Source organism: Sinocyclocheilus grahami, unplaced genomic scaffold (genome assembly GCF_001515645.1).
Source record: "Sinocyclocheilus grahami isolate Dianchi unplaced genomic scaffold, SAMN03320097.WGS_v1.1 scaffold46.1, whole genome shotgun sequence".
Lineage (NCBI taxonomy): Eukaryota > Metazoa > Chordata > Actinopteri > Cypriniformes > Cyprinidae > Sinocyclocheilus > Sinocyclocheilus grahami.
Window position 1 is genome coordinate 751,152 of NW_015505225.1, and position 15,008 is coordinate 766,159.

At 38.3% G+C, this 15,008-nt stretch overlaps 1 protein-coding gene across 1 annotated transcript in view; it reads left to right on the forward strand.

Moving 5' to 3' along the window:
• Nucleotides 1-14,775, forward strand: part of LOC107582577 (zinc finger and BTB domain-containing protein 16-A-like) — a 65,880-nt gene extending 51,105 nt beyond the window's left edge. The window contains exons 5-7 of the mRNA XM_016268474.1: nucleotides 5,439-5,609; nucleotides 10,584-10,751; nucleotides 12,500-14,775. Coding sequence (XP_016123960.1) covers nucleotides 5,439-5,609; nucleotides 10,584-10,751; nucleotides 12,500-12,729 — 569 coding nt within the window. The 3' untranslated portion in view covers nucleotides 12,730-14,775. The remainder of the gene's footprint in view (nucleotides 1-5,438; nucleotides 5,610-10,583; nucleotides 10,752-12,499) is intronic.
• Nucleotides 14,776-15,008: the final 233 nt, after the last annotated feature.

Genomic DNA, 15,008 nt, shown 5'->3' on the forward strand with positions numbered 1-15,008 from the left:
GGCTTGACGTGGGGACTGGAGCCCTCTTTGGACTGGACGTGGGGACTGGAGCCCTCCTTGGGCTAAATTCTGGGACTGGGGCCCTCTCTGGGCTAAACCCGAGGACAGGAGCCCTCACTGGGTTAAACTCGGGGACTGGGACCCTCTCTGGTCTAAACTCGGGGACAGGAGCTCTCTGTGGGCTAAACTCAGGAACTGGAGCCCTTTTTGGGCTGGATTCGGGGGCTGGAGCCGACACTGGAGCGGGCTCTGGGGCTGGAGCCGACACTGGAGCGAGCCTAGGGACTAGCACCAACCGCCTTTTCCTACTTAGATTCCTAGTTAGGTTCGGGGTGAAAGGCGTGGTTGGCAGACTTGACACTGGAGCGGCCGGCGGGCTTGACAACGGTGCGGCCTGCGGGCTTCAGTATGCCACGGCTGGCAGGCTTAACTTCAGAGCGGCTGGCGGGCTAGAGAATGCTGCAGCCGGCGGGCTTGACATCAGCATGGGGCCGGACGCTCTCCAGACACCGGAGGATCCCTTCCCTCCAGCTTAGTCCCGTGGTGTCTGGGAGGTCCACGGGGCGATGATAATTGGCCACGTGCCAGAACAAAGAGTTGATGGTGGCGTCATCTAAAGCCGTCGCCGTGGCGAGACCACAAGACTCTCTGGCATACTCAACGAAGGGGAGATCTCTACGGGCTAGCGCAATGAATCTAGCGGTGATTTCCATAATCGCAGGGGGGGAAACAAGGGAAAACAAAAGACTTTTAAAACGAAAACAAAACGGGGAGAAGGAGCGCCACTTACTTTTCTGTCTTGGTCCGGTATTCTGTCACGTTCGCTACTTCGTAGACGGGGAGTACATCAGTAAGGAGACTTTATTCATCCAACACAAGGGAACCAGGAAAACACACGTAGCAGGAGAGGTAGACGTACAATACCGGACAGTAGGGATGCACCGATACCAATACTGATACCAATACTGGTATCGGTATCGGGCCCGATACTGGTCTCCTGTACTCGTACTCATACTCGTTAAAATGCCCCGATACCAAACGCCGATACCACACAGCATGTGATAAGTGCCATATTCAGACAAAGAAATACAGACAACAGTTGGCAGAATGGAGTTATTAGAGATTAAAGATGTCTACAAAGTATATGTATACAATGAATATAAAACATTCAGTATCAATGCCTGTATAGCTGATTTGCGCCAGCTGGTTAGCAAATCACGCTGAGTGGATTGAGCGCGCGGCGGCGCAGATGCACGAGCTTGTCGAGTGAATATCCCTTTCTCACAGACATCACTGGAAAGTTTGTAGTTTGGTCGGATATGTCAAAAAGAAGTAAGTAAAACAATGCTCAAGTTACTTAATGGTAGGGAGAGAGAGAGAGAGTGCGCAATTTTGTGTGGTCTTTATTGATGTTCGCTCACTTAGCACGCATCATTTAGATGAAAACTAAATCGTAAATATAAGACAATTTATACAGATATAAATTAAATTTGATAATATATTCAAAGAGAGATTGGTTGTTTTAAATTTGAATAATATTTTACAATATTTCTGTTTTTAATATATTTTTGGATCAAATAAATGCAGCCTTGGTGAGCATAAGAGACTTAATTCAAAAACATTAAAAAAAAAAAACCTTACCAATCCCACACTTTCTCAGTAGTGTGTATAAACATAAAAAAATATTAGTTATTTCTTTATTATAATATTGTTATTTTAAAATCTAATTTTATGGAAATAATAAAATGCATATTTTCATAGTAGTCTAATGATTATTTATCACTGTGTCATTCAGGCAAAAATAAATAAATTAATAAATAAATAGTTTTACATTTTGGTTTTTAGACACAGAATATTCTGCTATCTATCACATGACATTTACATCTCAGGTGATTCACTGAAAACAAACTTCCAAAATGCCCTTGAAGCAAAGCTGGCAGAAATCCAACCATATACATCCAAATCTACATGCTCCAGCAGAGCAACTGCCATTGAGATGATGGGAATGCCAATTCCAGGTATATTAGAGCGCCTTAGGCCCGAACTGTGGCAGGCAGGGGACATTATTTTCTCCTTTGGTGCTGTAAAAATGCTACACTGCAGCTTTGATTTGGAGCCAGCGCAGTCATTCCAATGATGATGTGTTTATTCTGTTCTTGAGACGCATGTTTGTTTCTTGTATTTACAATCCATGTTAGTAAATCGTATCCAGTTCGGAATCATGGCAGAGTTATATTCGCTGCGGCTGGTGAGCTTGCAAGCCAGAGGGATAAATGTGTTTACTCTTGAAGTATTTGTCCCCTCCAAACGAAATGAAACTTGGGCTTTGACAGCTCCCCCTCTCTGTGTGTGTGAATCATCTGTATCTGATCTCCCTGCACTAATTCCAATTTAATTGCCTGTTGCCTGCAGGCTCCTCAATAGTGGTAACAAATGGTTTGATTTTGTAGTCCTCATCAGGCAGCATTTTAAATGCAGCACTCTAACCCCACTCGAATGCCAATGAAGCACCGAACAGCCTCGTGTTTACTAATGCTCATCCTCCCCCCGCGCTCTCGTCTCTGTTCCTCTCATATCTGATTAAAGGGGATTTGTAAGAATCGTCGAGATGCATGCAGCCTCTCTCTCCATTGTAAATGATATTGGGCCAGAACAGGCTTCTTGTGTATTTTCGTTTTAAGAGGCGAAGATGTTCTCCGCCGCATAATGCCGTTTAATCTGTTTAAACGAAGTTTTGACATTAAAGTTCAGGTGTGATGTGGGAAGGTGGCTCTGGCTCTGCATGTGAAATAGGAGCCGGTGCTTTATATGAATTTTTAAAGCATGCTTTATGATTAATGTGTTATCTTCAAGAGAGTGTATCTTCATTAATTCTACATAAGCAGGGCTAAAGGAATATCCTAGACACAACAGAGAAAAACATGCCTTCATGGCCTTTTGAGCTCCATGTCTAGACCAAATGGTTAATAGATGATGAGTTTTTCTGGTGTTGGCTTGCATTGCCATTACTTTTAATCAAGATTAAGCCTAAGTAATAAACTAACTTGAACGTTTTTAAGTATTAACTGGAGCGTTTAAATTATTTTTTCGGCAAAACTGTCAAAAATTACATGGAGTTACCTGTTTGTACTAAATTATTTACATCCACACAACAGTATAATCAGAATTTATGTAAGAAACATCTCAACTCAATCTCATCTGGAGATTATTTTACAGCGTTCAATTATATTTTGATTTTCTCGTCATTGCATTCTGGGACAGGTGGGTCCTTTCTCACGTCTCACATCTGCCTTGTGCGCTCTTGACCTCTGACCCCACTCACATGCACCACACAATGAGCCAAACCTCCCAACTTCAACTTTTACCCTCCATTTTATCCTTTCTTCATCTCTGAAAGCCCATATGTGTCATATCATAGCATACAGTATATATTATCTTATGTTAGATTTAAAAGCAGAGATATAAAACATTTTTTTACAGAAATTCATGAGTTATTACATGGCTCTCTGGAATACTTGATTCTGATTAGTCTGAAGGCTGTATTTATGAAAAAAAAGCATTATATTTGGTTTTCTTATTATTTAACGTAATCCAAAAAGTTTTTGTTTATTTTCTATATATACTACTGTTCAAAAGTTGGGGGTTGGTAGGATTGTGCAATGTTTTTAAAACAAGTCTCTTATATGTTCACCAAGGCTGCATTTATTTGATCAAAAATACAGTCATATAATGAAATAATATTAAAATTTTAAATCACATTCCCATTCATGAACTGAAAGTGAGACGATGATTAAATTCTGTATTTTGCCCAACCCTGATGTCTTTATGTTGAAAAACACATACTGTTTTACAATCTTCTCATCATTTTGATGTACTGGAGTAGCGAGTGACACAGCTCTTTCTCCTGTTGTGCATCTGGATGAGGTGTAGTGTGGGTAGCGGGCAGCTCTGCAGTCTGTGGGAAACAGAGCAGAGCAGCTGCTGAGGAGAGCCGAGTCTCTGACACTCACTCCGAGAGAGGAGCTGGCTCCATTAACAGCCCTATTCACCCGGCTTAAGCTACTCTGTCAGCCACTTCAGAACCATTAAAGCTCTGCTGGGAGCTAGACACAGAGAAGGAGGGAGACAGAAGGAGAGAGAAAGAGAGAGAAGAATGAGGAAAAATAGAAACAGGGGGATGCTCTCAGAGGAGCTGAGTGATGGTATAAATAGTTGGAGTTGTAGAGGTAAATTATTCCTAAAGACATTAAACACTAGTGAAGCTAAGCTCCCTCTCTCTCTTCCCCTCATGCTTTCTCTTTCTTTACCACAGTCGTCTCATATATTTATGCTTGTGCTGGATTGCCTCGGTTATTTTTTTCTTCTGAAAAGAGCTGACAACACAAATATCTGTTATGTGTCTGATATAATGAAGCTCAAGAATGTGTCATCATTTGTATTTCTGCAGTATTTCACAGCGAGGTTTGCCTTGAATGGTTTTCTTCTGCTTTTTTGTTATCCTCGAGCTAGACTGACATCCAAAAGAGACCATGAAACTGCTTCCTTTTTGCAGTTTTTTTTAATTGAATACATTTCAAATGATAATTTCAGCATAACAACCTGCTAGGACACCTGAAAAAATATTCATGAATTTATTCAAATAATAATAATAATAATAATCATTATTGTTATATAATTATTATAATTATTATTTTATTTGATCAAACCAAGAACATCTTGCCATGTTTACAAAGGAGTTCATGATCATTACATTTGATTAGTGATCTAGAAAAACTGCAGAATCTGAAATGTTTCTTTTTCTTTTTACATTCTTGCAAATTTCTTTCTTTTTTTTAACAACAATAGTCCTAAAACTTGTTCCTTTTGTATCGTTGATCTTACTCAAAAAGTTTTCAAGGTTGAATGTCTTCTCCCGGCCCCTGAATGGCCCTTCGTAATCAATGTCGGCTCTTAAACTTGGAGAGAATGGAAGAGAAATCGGGCAACTTGTCTAAGTACATTTACACCAAACTCACATTACAGACGAGCTGTCAGTGAAGTGTAGAGGTTCATTTTTATGTGTCTCAGGCACTAATGCTTTTTTTTACTCTGAGCTCTGTCGTAAATGCTGATTGATTGAGTGAGAAGTCAATCCCAGCCTGCTGTTCACGAGCCCAACACTGGGCTTTCACAAAGATTTTAAATTAGAGACAGCTTTACTTGAAAGATACATTATTGATTGGCCATAGATACTGAAAGCACTGTTTTTTTGTTGTGGAGAAAAGAGAAACTAAGACGATACATTTAAGTCTCTTCAACCCCATCCATTATGAAACACATAGACTTATTCATTCATTTTGCTAAAATGTACTTAACAACAAAATGGATGAAATCCAAATTCTGCATTCTTTGCACTAAACACTAATTAAACCCCCTCTCGTTTTGTCTCTCATCTTAAGGCTCAGACATGGCAGTGTTTTGTCTCCTATGTGGGAAGCGTTTCCAGACCCAGAAGGCTTTGCAGCAGCACATGGAGATTCACGCCGGCATGCGCAGCTACGTCTGCAGCGAGTGCGAGCGCACCTTCCCGAGCCACACGGCGCTCAAACGCCATCTTCGCTCGCACACAGGTGAGCTTTACCTGAACATCCCTCCCACCGCCAATATCTGAGTCATCTAAAAGCACATTAACAGCTTTACACCTCCATGTAATGCAGAAAAGGGCAAACGGGCCACAAGCTGAGATGTGGCAAAGTTTCAAACAGTTCAGGAGGAGCATGGGTTATATAAACCTCATGCTTATCCTCAGACGAGCCCAATTTTTGAGTATTGACAAAGTCAGGTACATATCGTCACGCTTATGCCAAAGAACCACCACCTAGAGAGAAATGGGCCTAATATCTGACACATAAAATGTCAATGCTAATGCTAGTTTGCTCAAACAATGGCTAGAATGTCTTCAGCTTACTCAAACTTCACGTTTGAATAAATATTCAGTGTCAAAATCATCTCAGGCTTTCTCAATACTGTGTCTTCTTCCAGTGTGGTAACTTGTCAACAAAACTTGATCTCCCTATAGTCTGTGGGCGGCCCATCTGAGGCTCAGACTATCTTCTGATAGTCTTTTGTCTCTTTCTCTACCTTACCTCCCTCTTTCTCCCCTTAGTTTCCTTCAGGGAAACTTTAAGCATAAGTCAAGCCCCTCTATTACAGACAGTAGGTCAAACCTGACCTTTTTACCATTCTATATTATGAGAATTTCTGAGTGTGAGAATTTAATTATCAAATGACCCAATAACGACGACAAAAAGAGGAAATTTAGGTGGAAGAAGCATGTTTGGTAAGGTGACACTGAGATTATTTTCAGTGCAACAGGTAGGATTACAAAATATAAGCATGCTCAAGCAAATATTAGCTAGAAATTGAATAAATATAAATCAACATCCATTACAATTTGTTAGAACAGACTATATCAGTGTACTTTGTACAAGCATGTTTAACAGTTATCTCTGTTTTTCCTTCATAACTAGGCAAACAGTGATGATTGAATCTGTCTGGTCTGGCAGTGAACAGAAAGAGCACCAAATTGCCCCTACTCCATTTACTTGCAAGAGTGCATCTTTCTCTCACTTTTGCTCTCTCTGTCTGACCTGAAATACCAGTAAGATTTTCAGAGGCAGTTGAAGTCTAGATTCAACATGTAAATTTTTGATAAGAGGGGCCAGAAATGAAGTGAGGTTGTTTTTTTAAAGAGTCGAGGCATTACGTATGCACTCCATCTCGCCACAGACTGCAGGGTACATGAGTTTTTCCAGAACAACATCTGAAAAGACATTCTGACGTTCCTAACGGAGTCTGAGTAAATGTCAACTTCTGTAGCTATTTCAACAAGCAAAATCTGATTTCTCTGTACTTGAATTGCAGGAGGTTTTAAACAGCTTGCAGACGTGAGTATAAACTTACTGAAATTGTGGTGTTTGGACCGCATCTCAAGAGTTCATTTCTAAATTGTCAAAAATGTCCAGGTTTTGCCTTGGTTTTCCTATTTTCCTAGTTATTGATTTCATACTTGTTTAAGGTAATACCTGAAAAGTAGTCTGACCAATAACATACAGGCATTGTACATAATCGACCAGTTGTGATGTGCAATAAGATGGGATCTACAGAGAACGGTCAAAGCAATGCAAATATGCATACATATAATGTGTACATATCAATAGAAAAACAAAGTCAAAAGCCTATCATTTTTAGCAATTTAGAAATCCTTTCAAAGCCTAAGAGACTCATTGATGATCTTAGGTGCACTTCATTTAAATAAACAGTCTTAAGATGTTTATCCTAAAATAAAAAGCAGAAAGAAATGAGACAACTGTTGCATACAGTAAGAGCTATAACATTTATGTGGAAAACAGACCACTTTTGGAAGAATTTAATGAGAAATATTTGAGTTCATATTGAAGGTCTCTGACTTATTTTTTAGGTCCCAATTTGCTCTCTATTTAATCGAAAATGCTATTTAAATAGCATGAAATTAAAAAGATCTTGTTGAGATGTAGGTGTAAATCCAATTAGCGTACAGCTGTTCATGTCAGTATATGTTGTGTTTTGGATGCTATTATGTTCCAAATAATAGTTTTTGCAGCAATGCCATAAAAGAACCAATTTTGGTTCCCCAAAGACTCTTTCAGTAAACAGTTCTTCATGAAATCATGTTTTGAACACTGTAAAAATCTAAAGAACTTCTTCCACTAGACAGAACCTTTTGTATGGAAAGATTCCATGTATGTTAAAGGTTGTTCATGGAACCATCAATGTGAATAAAGAACCTTTATTTATAAGAGTGTAACATCTACCCGGCTTCTTAACTAGCTTAACCAAAACCCTCTCTTGGTTAGTCAGCGTCATCAGAAAAAAAAAACTGCATTTGGCTGGTAAACAACATTGATATTGATCTACCAGCACTAAGCAGCATAAATCATCAGCTCTACTAGTCTTTCCAGCTAAAATATTTCATGACGCAACAACAAAATGATAACTAATAAATAAAAAGAACCTTAAACGTAAGCAAGTAATACCTGGGCTCCTGCAACATCCACCTGTATATTTCATCTGCATTGTAATTACAATGCGAGGGGCAAATCAAACAATGGGCTGCGTGCGTCTCCAGTTGTTCCTCTCTTCATTCTGCACATGTAGCCTGTTCTCATTAATATGCCATTCCTGTTCGCTCTCCATTTCACTGCCAGGCCATTTGCAGACAGTGGCGGCTGTCTATGTTCACAGCTGTGTTTGATGGTACAGAGCACAAAGCTCACATTGCTTATGGCACAGACAGTCTCTGCAGGTCGTTCGGCCTTGACTTTCAAGCCATTTTGTCAGGCTTATTCAATATTTAACAATGCTTATGTAAAACTCACTGTAAGCTAAAATGTACCATCGTCAATAAACACTTTCTTGTGCGTTTGACACCGCGTTTAACTTCCAATTCGACATTGTCTGCACAATAATAGACTTTCAAACGGGGAAACGCACCGAAGCTGATACCTGTGGATATTTCCTCCAATGTGTAGTTAGTGACGTGTTCAGAATGCACACGCAGTAGACAGCGTTAGCGCATTAGCATGCCTGTGGTGTTGTGAGTCAGGCCTGCCTGCTGCCTGCCTCTGGGCAATTAACTTTAATGACAGACAGGCTGGAGGGCTTTCAGAAGGTGCATCGGATAAGTTGATACAGATGCATAAAGACTGCCTCTCTATCTATCATCTCATATCTGTTCACTAGGGATCTCATCTCTCCCAGTCTGCTTTTATTTTTCTCTCGGCCCAGATAGAAACCCATTCATCTCCGACAGAAGTGTATTTGAATGTGAATGGCGGGTTGTGATTGGCTTAGAGAACGTGCTCAGGGAATTTCTGCATTGTCTCTTAAGAGGAGGGTTTAAGTCGGAGCATGACGGAACATAACAAGAGATGCAATTTATTCCCGAGCACGGCTAGCACTTGGACAGGGAGATAATGAAGAGCATAGGTCACCGCCGATGACTTTAAAACCACGCCGCCCAGGCTGAAATGTATTAAATATTGCGAGCGTTATATGCCGCTGCTGTCTGAGGAAATGATATGAGGGGCTGTTAGTCAGAGCGGGAAAGCAATTAGCAATCGGCCGGCGTTTGAAGTCACTACATATCAGACTCGTACTGATCACTGACATTAGAACAGCCGGCGGAGAGAAATGTCCTGGATTATTCCCTTTCAGCACCTTGTGATGTTTACTCGATATTAATAACTCTGTCATCTGAGCACAACTCTCTGCCTGTTTTTATTTACAAGCTGTGTCGATACAACTGATCACTAAGGAAATGTAAGTCTTCTTGTTTAATAGGGATTGACTGGAAAATCCAAGTCATACCAGACTACGTTATGTTTTTTTAAGTTATGTTTTGAAATGTGGTTAACCATTTCAAACAGGTTGCCTTAAGACCCCACCGGCTTGGAGTGCAACTAGTCAACCAACTAAACCAATTTGGAACAACTAATGACCAGCTTTAACCAGCTAGAAACCATGTACACATAAAAATAAAACTATTACAAATATTTTATTATTTGAAATAAGTGAAATTATTTAAATAAAATACAATTTCAATACTAGATAAAAAGTTACCGTTGCTTCGGCAGCCAACTGAAATAAAATGTTTAAAGTTCTAAAATTACTAAAACTACTACTGAAATAAATACAAATGAAACAAAAAAATGAATAAAATTACAAAAGCATAAATAATTATTAAAACTTAAACTAAAATAAATAAATTATAAATAAAATATATGTAATATTGAGTTTATTTTGCATTTAGTTTACATATACGTGTGTGTATAAGATCATTCAAAATATTAATGAAGATTATAATAGTATATAATTAATGCTAAAATAACACTAGCACTGATCAATTTGATTTAGTTCTGATTTATTTGATTATTGTCAGTTTTTGCATAAGAAATTCTAAATGGCTAATTCTAAATAAATTATTCAGTATAGTAATTCAGACTCAATCTTTTTATTTTATTTTATTTTATTTAGTTCTGATTTATTTGATTACTGTCCATTTTTGCATTTGTTTTGTTTTGTTTTGATAAACCTATTTTATTTGCCAGCACAAAAACATGACAAAGAATAAAAAAGTTATATACAACAACAAAATCTTTGAAATGCCCAGAACCATGAAACAAAAGAGAGGAAAAATGCAATTACAATAATAAAGTAAAGTGATAATCAAAATAATGCCTATAAATAGAAGGGGCTGTGGTGCTGTGTGTTTTGGATTCATCAGAAAGAACCGACTCATAAGCATCATTTGTTCCTGAATCAGACTACACTGGTAGCACGGTATGGTTGTGATTCACTAAAAAGAACTGGCTCATGCGAGTCATTTGTTCGTGAATCACACTACACTGGTCCCGCTCTCTGTTTTATGTATTATTCATTCCCATTCTCTTCTACTGAAAAGCAGTACGGGAAACTGCTTGTTCTCCAATCAAATGCTTTCTAGAATCTCCCAATTAAAAATGCATTCAGATTAAGAACTTTATTGTTGTCTCTCTGCACGGCAGGTGACCACCCGTTCGAGTGCGAGTTCTGCGGGAGCTGCTTCCGTGACGAGAGCACTCAGAAGGGTCACAAGCGCATCCACACCGGAGAGAAGCCTTATGAATGTAACGGCTGTGGCAAGAGGTTCAGCCTCAAGCACCAGCTGGAGACCCACTACCGCATCCACACAGGTCAGCCACATTCTCACCTCATCTGATTACTGCTTCACTTCAGCAGTGATTCCCAAAGCCGTAGAAGCTCACAGGTTAATAGATACACACCGGGAACACATTGACCTGCTCTTCCAGGTTGGAGATCTTTGACACGGCTGAGCCAGCGTAGTGTCTTCTAGCAAATATGATCTAATAAAACAAGGCAACAGCTTTATAAGATGATAAATGAATTGTATTACACTATAAGGCCGCAGTTTTACACCCGAAGAATTCAGATCTTGACATTTTCAGGTCCACGCTAGATTAAATTCCTTGTATCTATTTTATTCTGTCGTGGTCTCGCCACGGTGGCATATTAAATCTTTCGGCTGAGCTGGAATTACAGACTGATTGCTGCTGCTCTCTGGCCCTCAATAAGGCAGCTGCTAAAGCAAACCTATCAGCAGGCCTGTCAAATAATTGCTGTCTTTGTGTCAAGCGGGGCTGCGGCCACGAGACCGGGCAGGTGAAGATAACAAGAGCAGAAACTCTTGGCTGAAAGGCCACTGCACCTTCACACAACCAGCCGGAGAATCACTGACATTTACACTTGCTGTCAATGGCGGATCAATACTCGGTTTGCTGTGCTCAGTGGCAGGCTGCACACCCACGGATCTACACATCTGTCGTTCCCATCCTGGACAGCAGGTGGCAGCTTAACTCCACCTTATCAGACAGGAAGCAGAGCTAGTATGGGAAATCTTGAACCTGTTGCTGTCATGATAATCTTTCATCAGTACCGGACAGTCTTTTTTTATATTGACCATCATTTATTTTTTCAGTTATTAAGATTTTAAATATATTTTTTAAGGTAAAAAGTATGTTTTACAAATATCATGAATTATTAATTACAACAAAAAGGTCAAATTGTCTGATATTTTAAGAGTCATATTGACCTTGACACAGTTTTGAGTGTCTGCAGGGTTTTCTCTGCGATATAATTTCTTGACTTTAACAGACAAATCTTTTCTTTTTTTCAAATATTAATAAGCAGTGAGGCTGTTTCATATATTTTTATTCAATTTATTTTAACATTTTCTAAGAAATGGTACATAAAGGGAACTGCTTAAAAGGTTTTCTTTTCAAGAATTTAATTCTTAGTTTTTATTGTAGCATCTATTTATTTTGAATTAGATTTGATATGTATATTTTCTGTTTTTATTTTTAATTAGTTTTTAATTAGTTGTACTAGTTTTGCTGCATTTTCATAATTTTTATTTTATATATAGTTATTAGTTTATATTTAGTTATTTTATTTCAATATCACTGTTATACTATTATATAGTTTTTCTTTTTTTGTGAATAGTTTGTATTAGTTGTATTTTTTATTTTATTTTGAATTACTTTTCATTTTAATGAGTTTTACTAATTTTTATCATTTCATTATTTATATTTTAGATATAGTTACTAGTTTATATACATTTAACATTTACGTAATGAAATAAATTAAGTAATTTGTCGTGTATTTTTGTCATTTTTAATATATATATATATATATATTTCTGTTAATGTTTATTTTATTTTAAGTAATGGAAATCTTTTTTATGATTTTAGTTTTACTTTTAGTTAAAAATAATCACTCTGGAATAAATTCGAACATTATCCATCATATCATGGAAGTAAAATGAGCTGTGATTCCAATTTCATGCCGTCTTTAATCAACACAGCTGTTTCTGTCATTTTCACATTATTGGTAGTTTGAAATGTTCTGTACTTGTTCTCCACAGGTGAGAAGCCGTTTGAGTGCAAGCTGTGCCACCAGCGCTCTCGGGACTACTCCGCCATGATCAAACACCTGCGTACCCACAACGGCGCTTCTCCCTACCAGTGCACCATCTGCCAGGAGTACTGCCCCAGCCTCTCGTCCATGCAGAAGCACATGAAGGCCCACAAGCCCGAGGACGTGCCCCCAGACTGGAGGATAGAGAAGACCTACCTGTACCTCTGCTACGTGTGAGATGGGCCGACAAAACCGAAAGAGAAAGTGGCAAGATGCGCCCAAGAACAATTCACCTGAAGGTTTGCTTTTGGTCCAGGCCAAAGACGGTGAGGGGTCGTGGTCAAAGTGATGAAATGTGATGTGGATTTTTTTGACCTTTCGTTTGTGACATGCATTTGTGCACATTTTTAGGATGTAACTGCACTCGCAAATGTTTATGAAATGGAAATGTTATATGTGATAAATGGATGTGAATTTTGAGAAAGTGTTAGTAGTACAGTCCACCACTATGACGAGAATCCATTTGTCTGCATTCCACCCTGTTGATCGGAGAAATTCACTGCATGGTCGTACTTGTAATGTTTTATTCAAATAAGGATTCTCGTAATTTTTTTTTATCTCCACGGACAACACATAAGCCATAGATTTTTAAGACTCCATGAAATCTGTCATAGGGATCATCCTGTAGGCTTTAATTACATCACAACCATAATTTTAAATGCATATCCGTTAAAGGTCAATGTTTATAATACGCTAGCAACCTCAAAGCTAACACACATGGACTCAAAGTCTCCTATTTTGATTTCATGGAGTCTTAATGGAGCTATTCTGAGTCAAATAAAAACATGGACCAAAGCTGAAAACATACACACATGATGGAACAGAGGAGCTAAACACATTAGTGAATGAAATTATGCCCTTTTTTAGTAAATTGCTCCCTTAAGTTCATTATTAGGCTCTCTAGTCCTCAATTTTCATGTTTTTTTTTATAAACGCATGCGAGGAAATGCACAGGGTTGGACCCATTAGTCGTTTTCTTTAAAGCATAATAAAGTGCTTAACAAAACAGCTTTTCTCAGTGGTACATCCAAATTGTGCTGCCAAGCAACTGTAGTGGATGTTCAGGGACATGTATTAAACCTTAAATAACTACACTGTGCACTTTCAGAGTTTCAGAGGCCTATTTTTTTGTTGTTTTCAGCACCATTTCTGCATTTAGTGCATTCAGACGAAGCCAGAGAGGTGAATCTCTGCGATTTGCTTTCATTTCAGTCACTTTCACACCAAATAGTACAGCATATCAGTTGATTTCTTTTTTTATGTTCACATGGTAACATGACGCAATCACAGTTTTGCAACTGCAGGCATTTTAGTCTAATGAAATGTTAATATCGTACTCATAAATCAAATTATGAATTAAAAAGAGATGATTTTTTTTTTTACATTTAAAAACCGCAATGCAGTATATGTTTCTGCAGTCTTCTGCTGAGGATACCTGTAGTTAGCTCGCCGTTGTAGTTTGTGTTCTGTCATCTCTGTTCGAACGTTTTACTTGAATTGCCTAATTTTGTTACCTCACATGCTAGATTTATTTTTGTAGTAGTCTTTGTCTCTCATTTCCTGCTGAGCTTTGTTTAAGAGCTGTACAACGCATTTAGAATGCCACATCATCAGGCCTACACCGAATCAGAGAGAAATTTAAGAGAAAATTGGAAGGTTTGTTCGCAACGTTCTATATATCTGCTGCCCCTTATGTGTTTATGTTTTGGTTAATTGGTAAATGTTTTATCTATCAATAAGACTGTAGTACTTTACATTTAAGGCATTTTACTATGTTTAAATGTATTCTGCACTACTAACAAAATTGTAAAGGTGTGGTAACATTTGCCTTTTTGTTTGGCGAATTTTAACTGGCAAAATCGCAATACTAACTCATGGCAATACGTAACTATTTTATGTTTTGGCAAATTGGTGACCAATTGGTGTAAATTTGTTCAATCTCATTTATACTTTTTGAACGCTCTGCTTACGCCCCATTGACGGTTAAGTTTAGGGGTGGACCTTCATGCTTACGTATTTTTCAAAAAATCATCCATTTCTGCACCAATCAAATTGTACAAATTCATACAAAATCACCACTTTGTAAAATAGTAAAATTTTCTCATGAGATCAGGTTAGAAATCCAGTCATTTCAATAGGAATCAACATGATCAGGAATTTTACATGAGGGCGAAAGATTTCCATTTTTGCAGATTTCGCAACAGGTTCAAAATCGTCTTTTTTTTTTTCTTTTTTTTTTCGCACATTTTCATATGAATCACATTATTCGCATTCATACGAAATCACCACCTCGTTAAATAGTTACCTTTTCTTATGAGATCAGGTTAGAAATCCAGTCATTTCAATAGGACTCAACATGATCAGGAATTTTTCATGAGGGTGAAACATTTCCAATTGCACAGATTTCACAATGAGTTTAAAGGTAGGGTAGGTGATTTTGGAGAGGCTAGCAATAG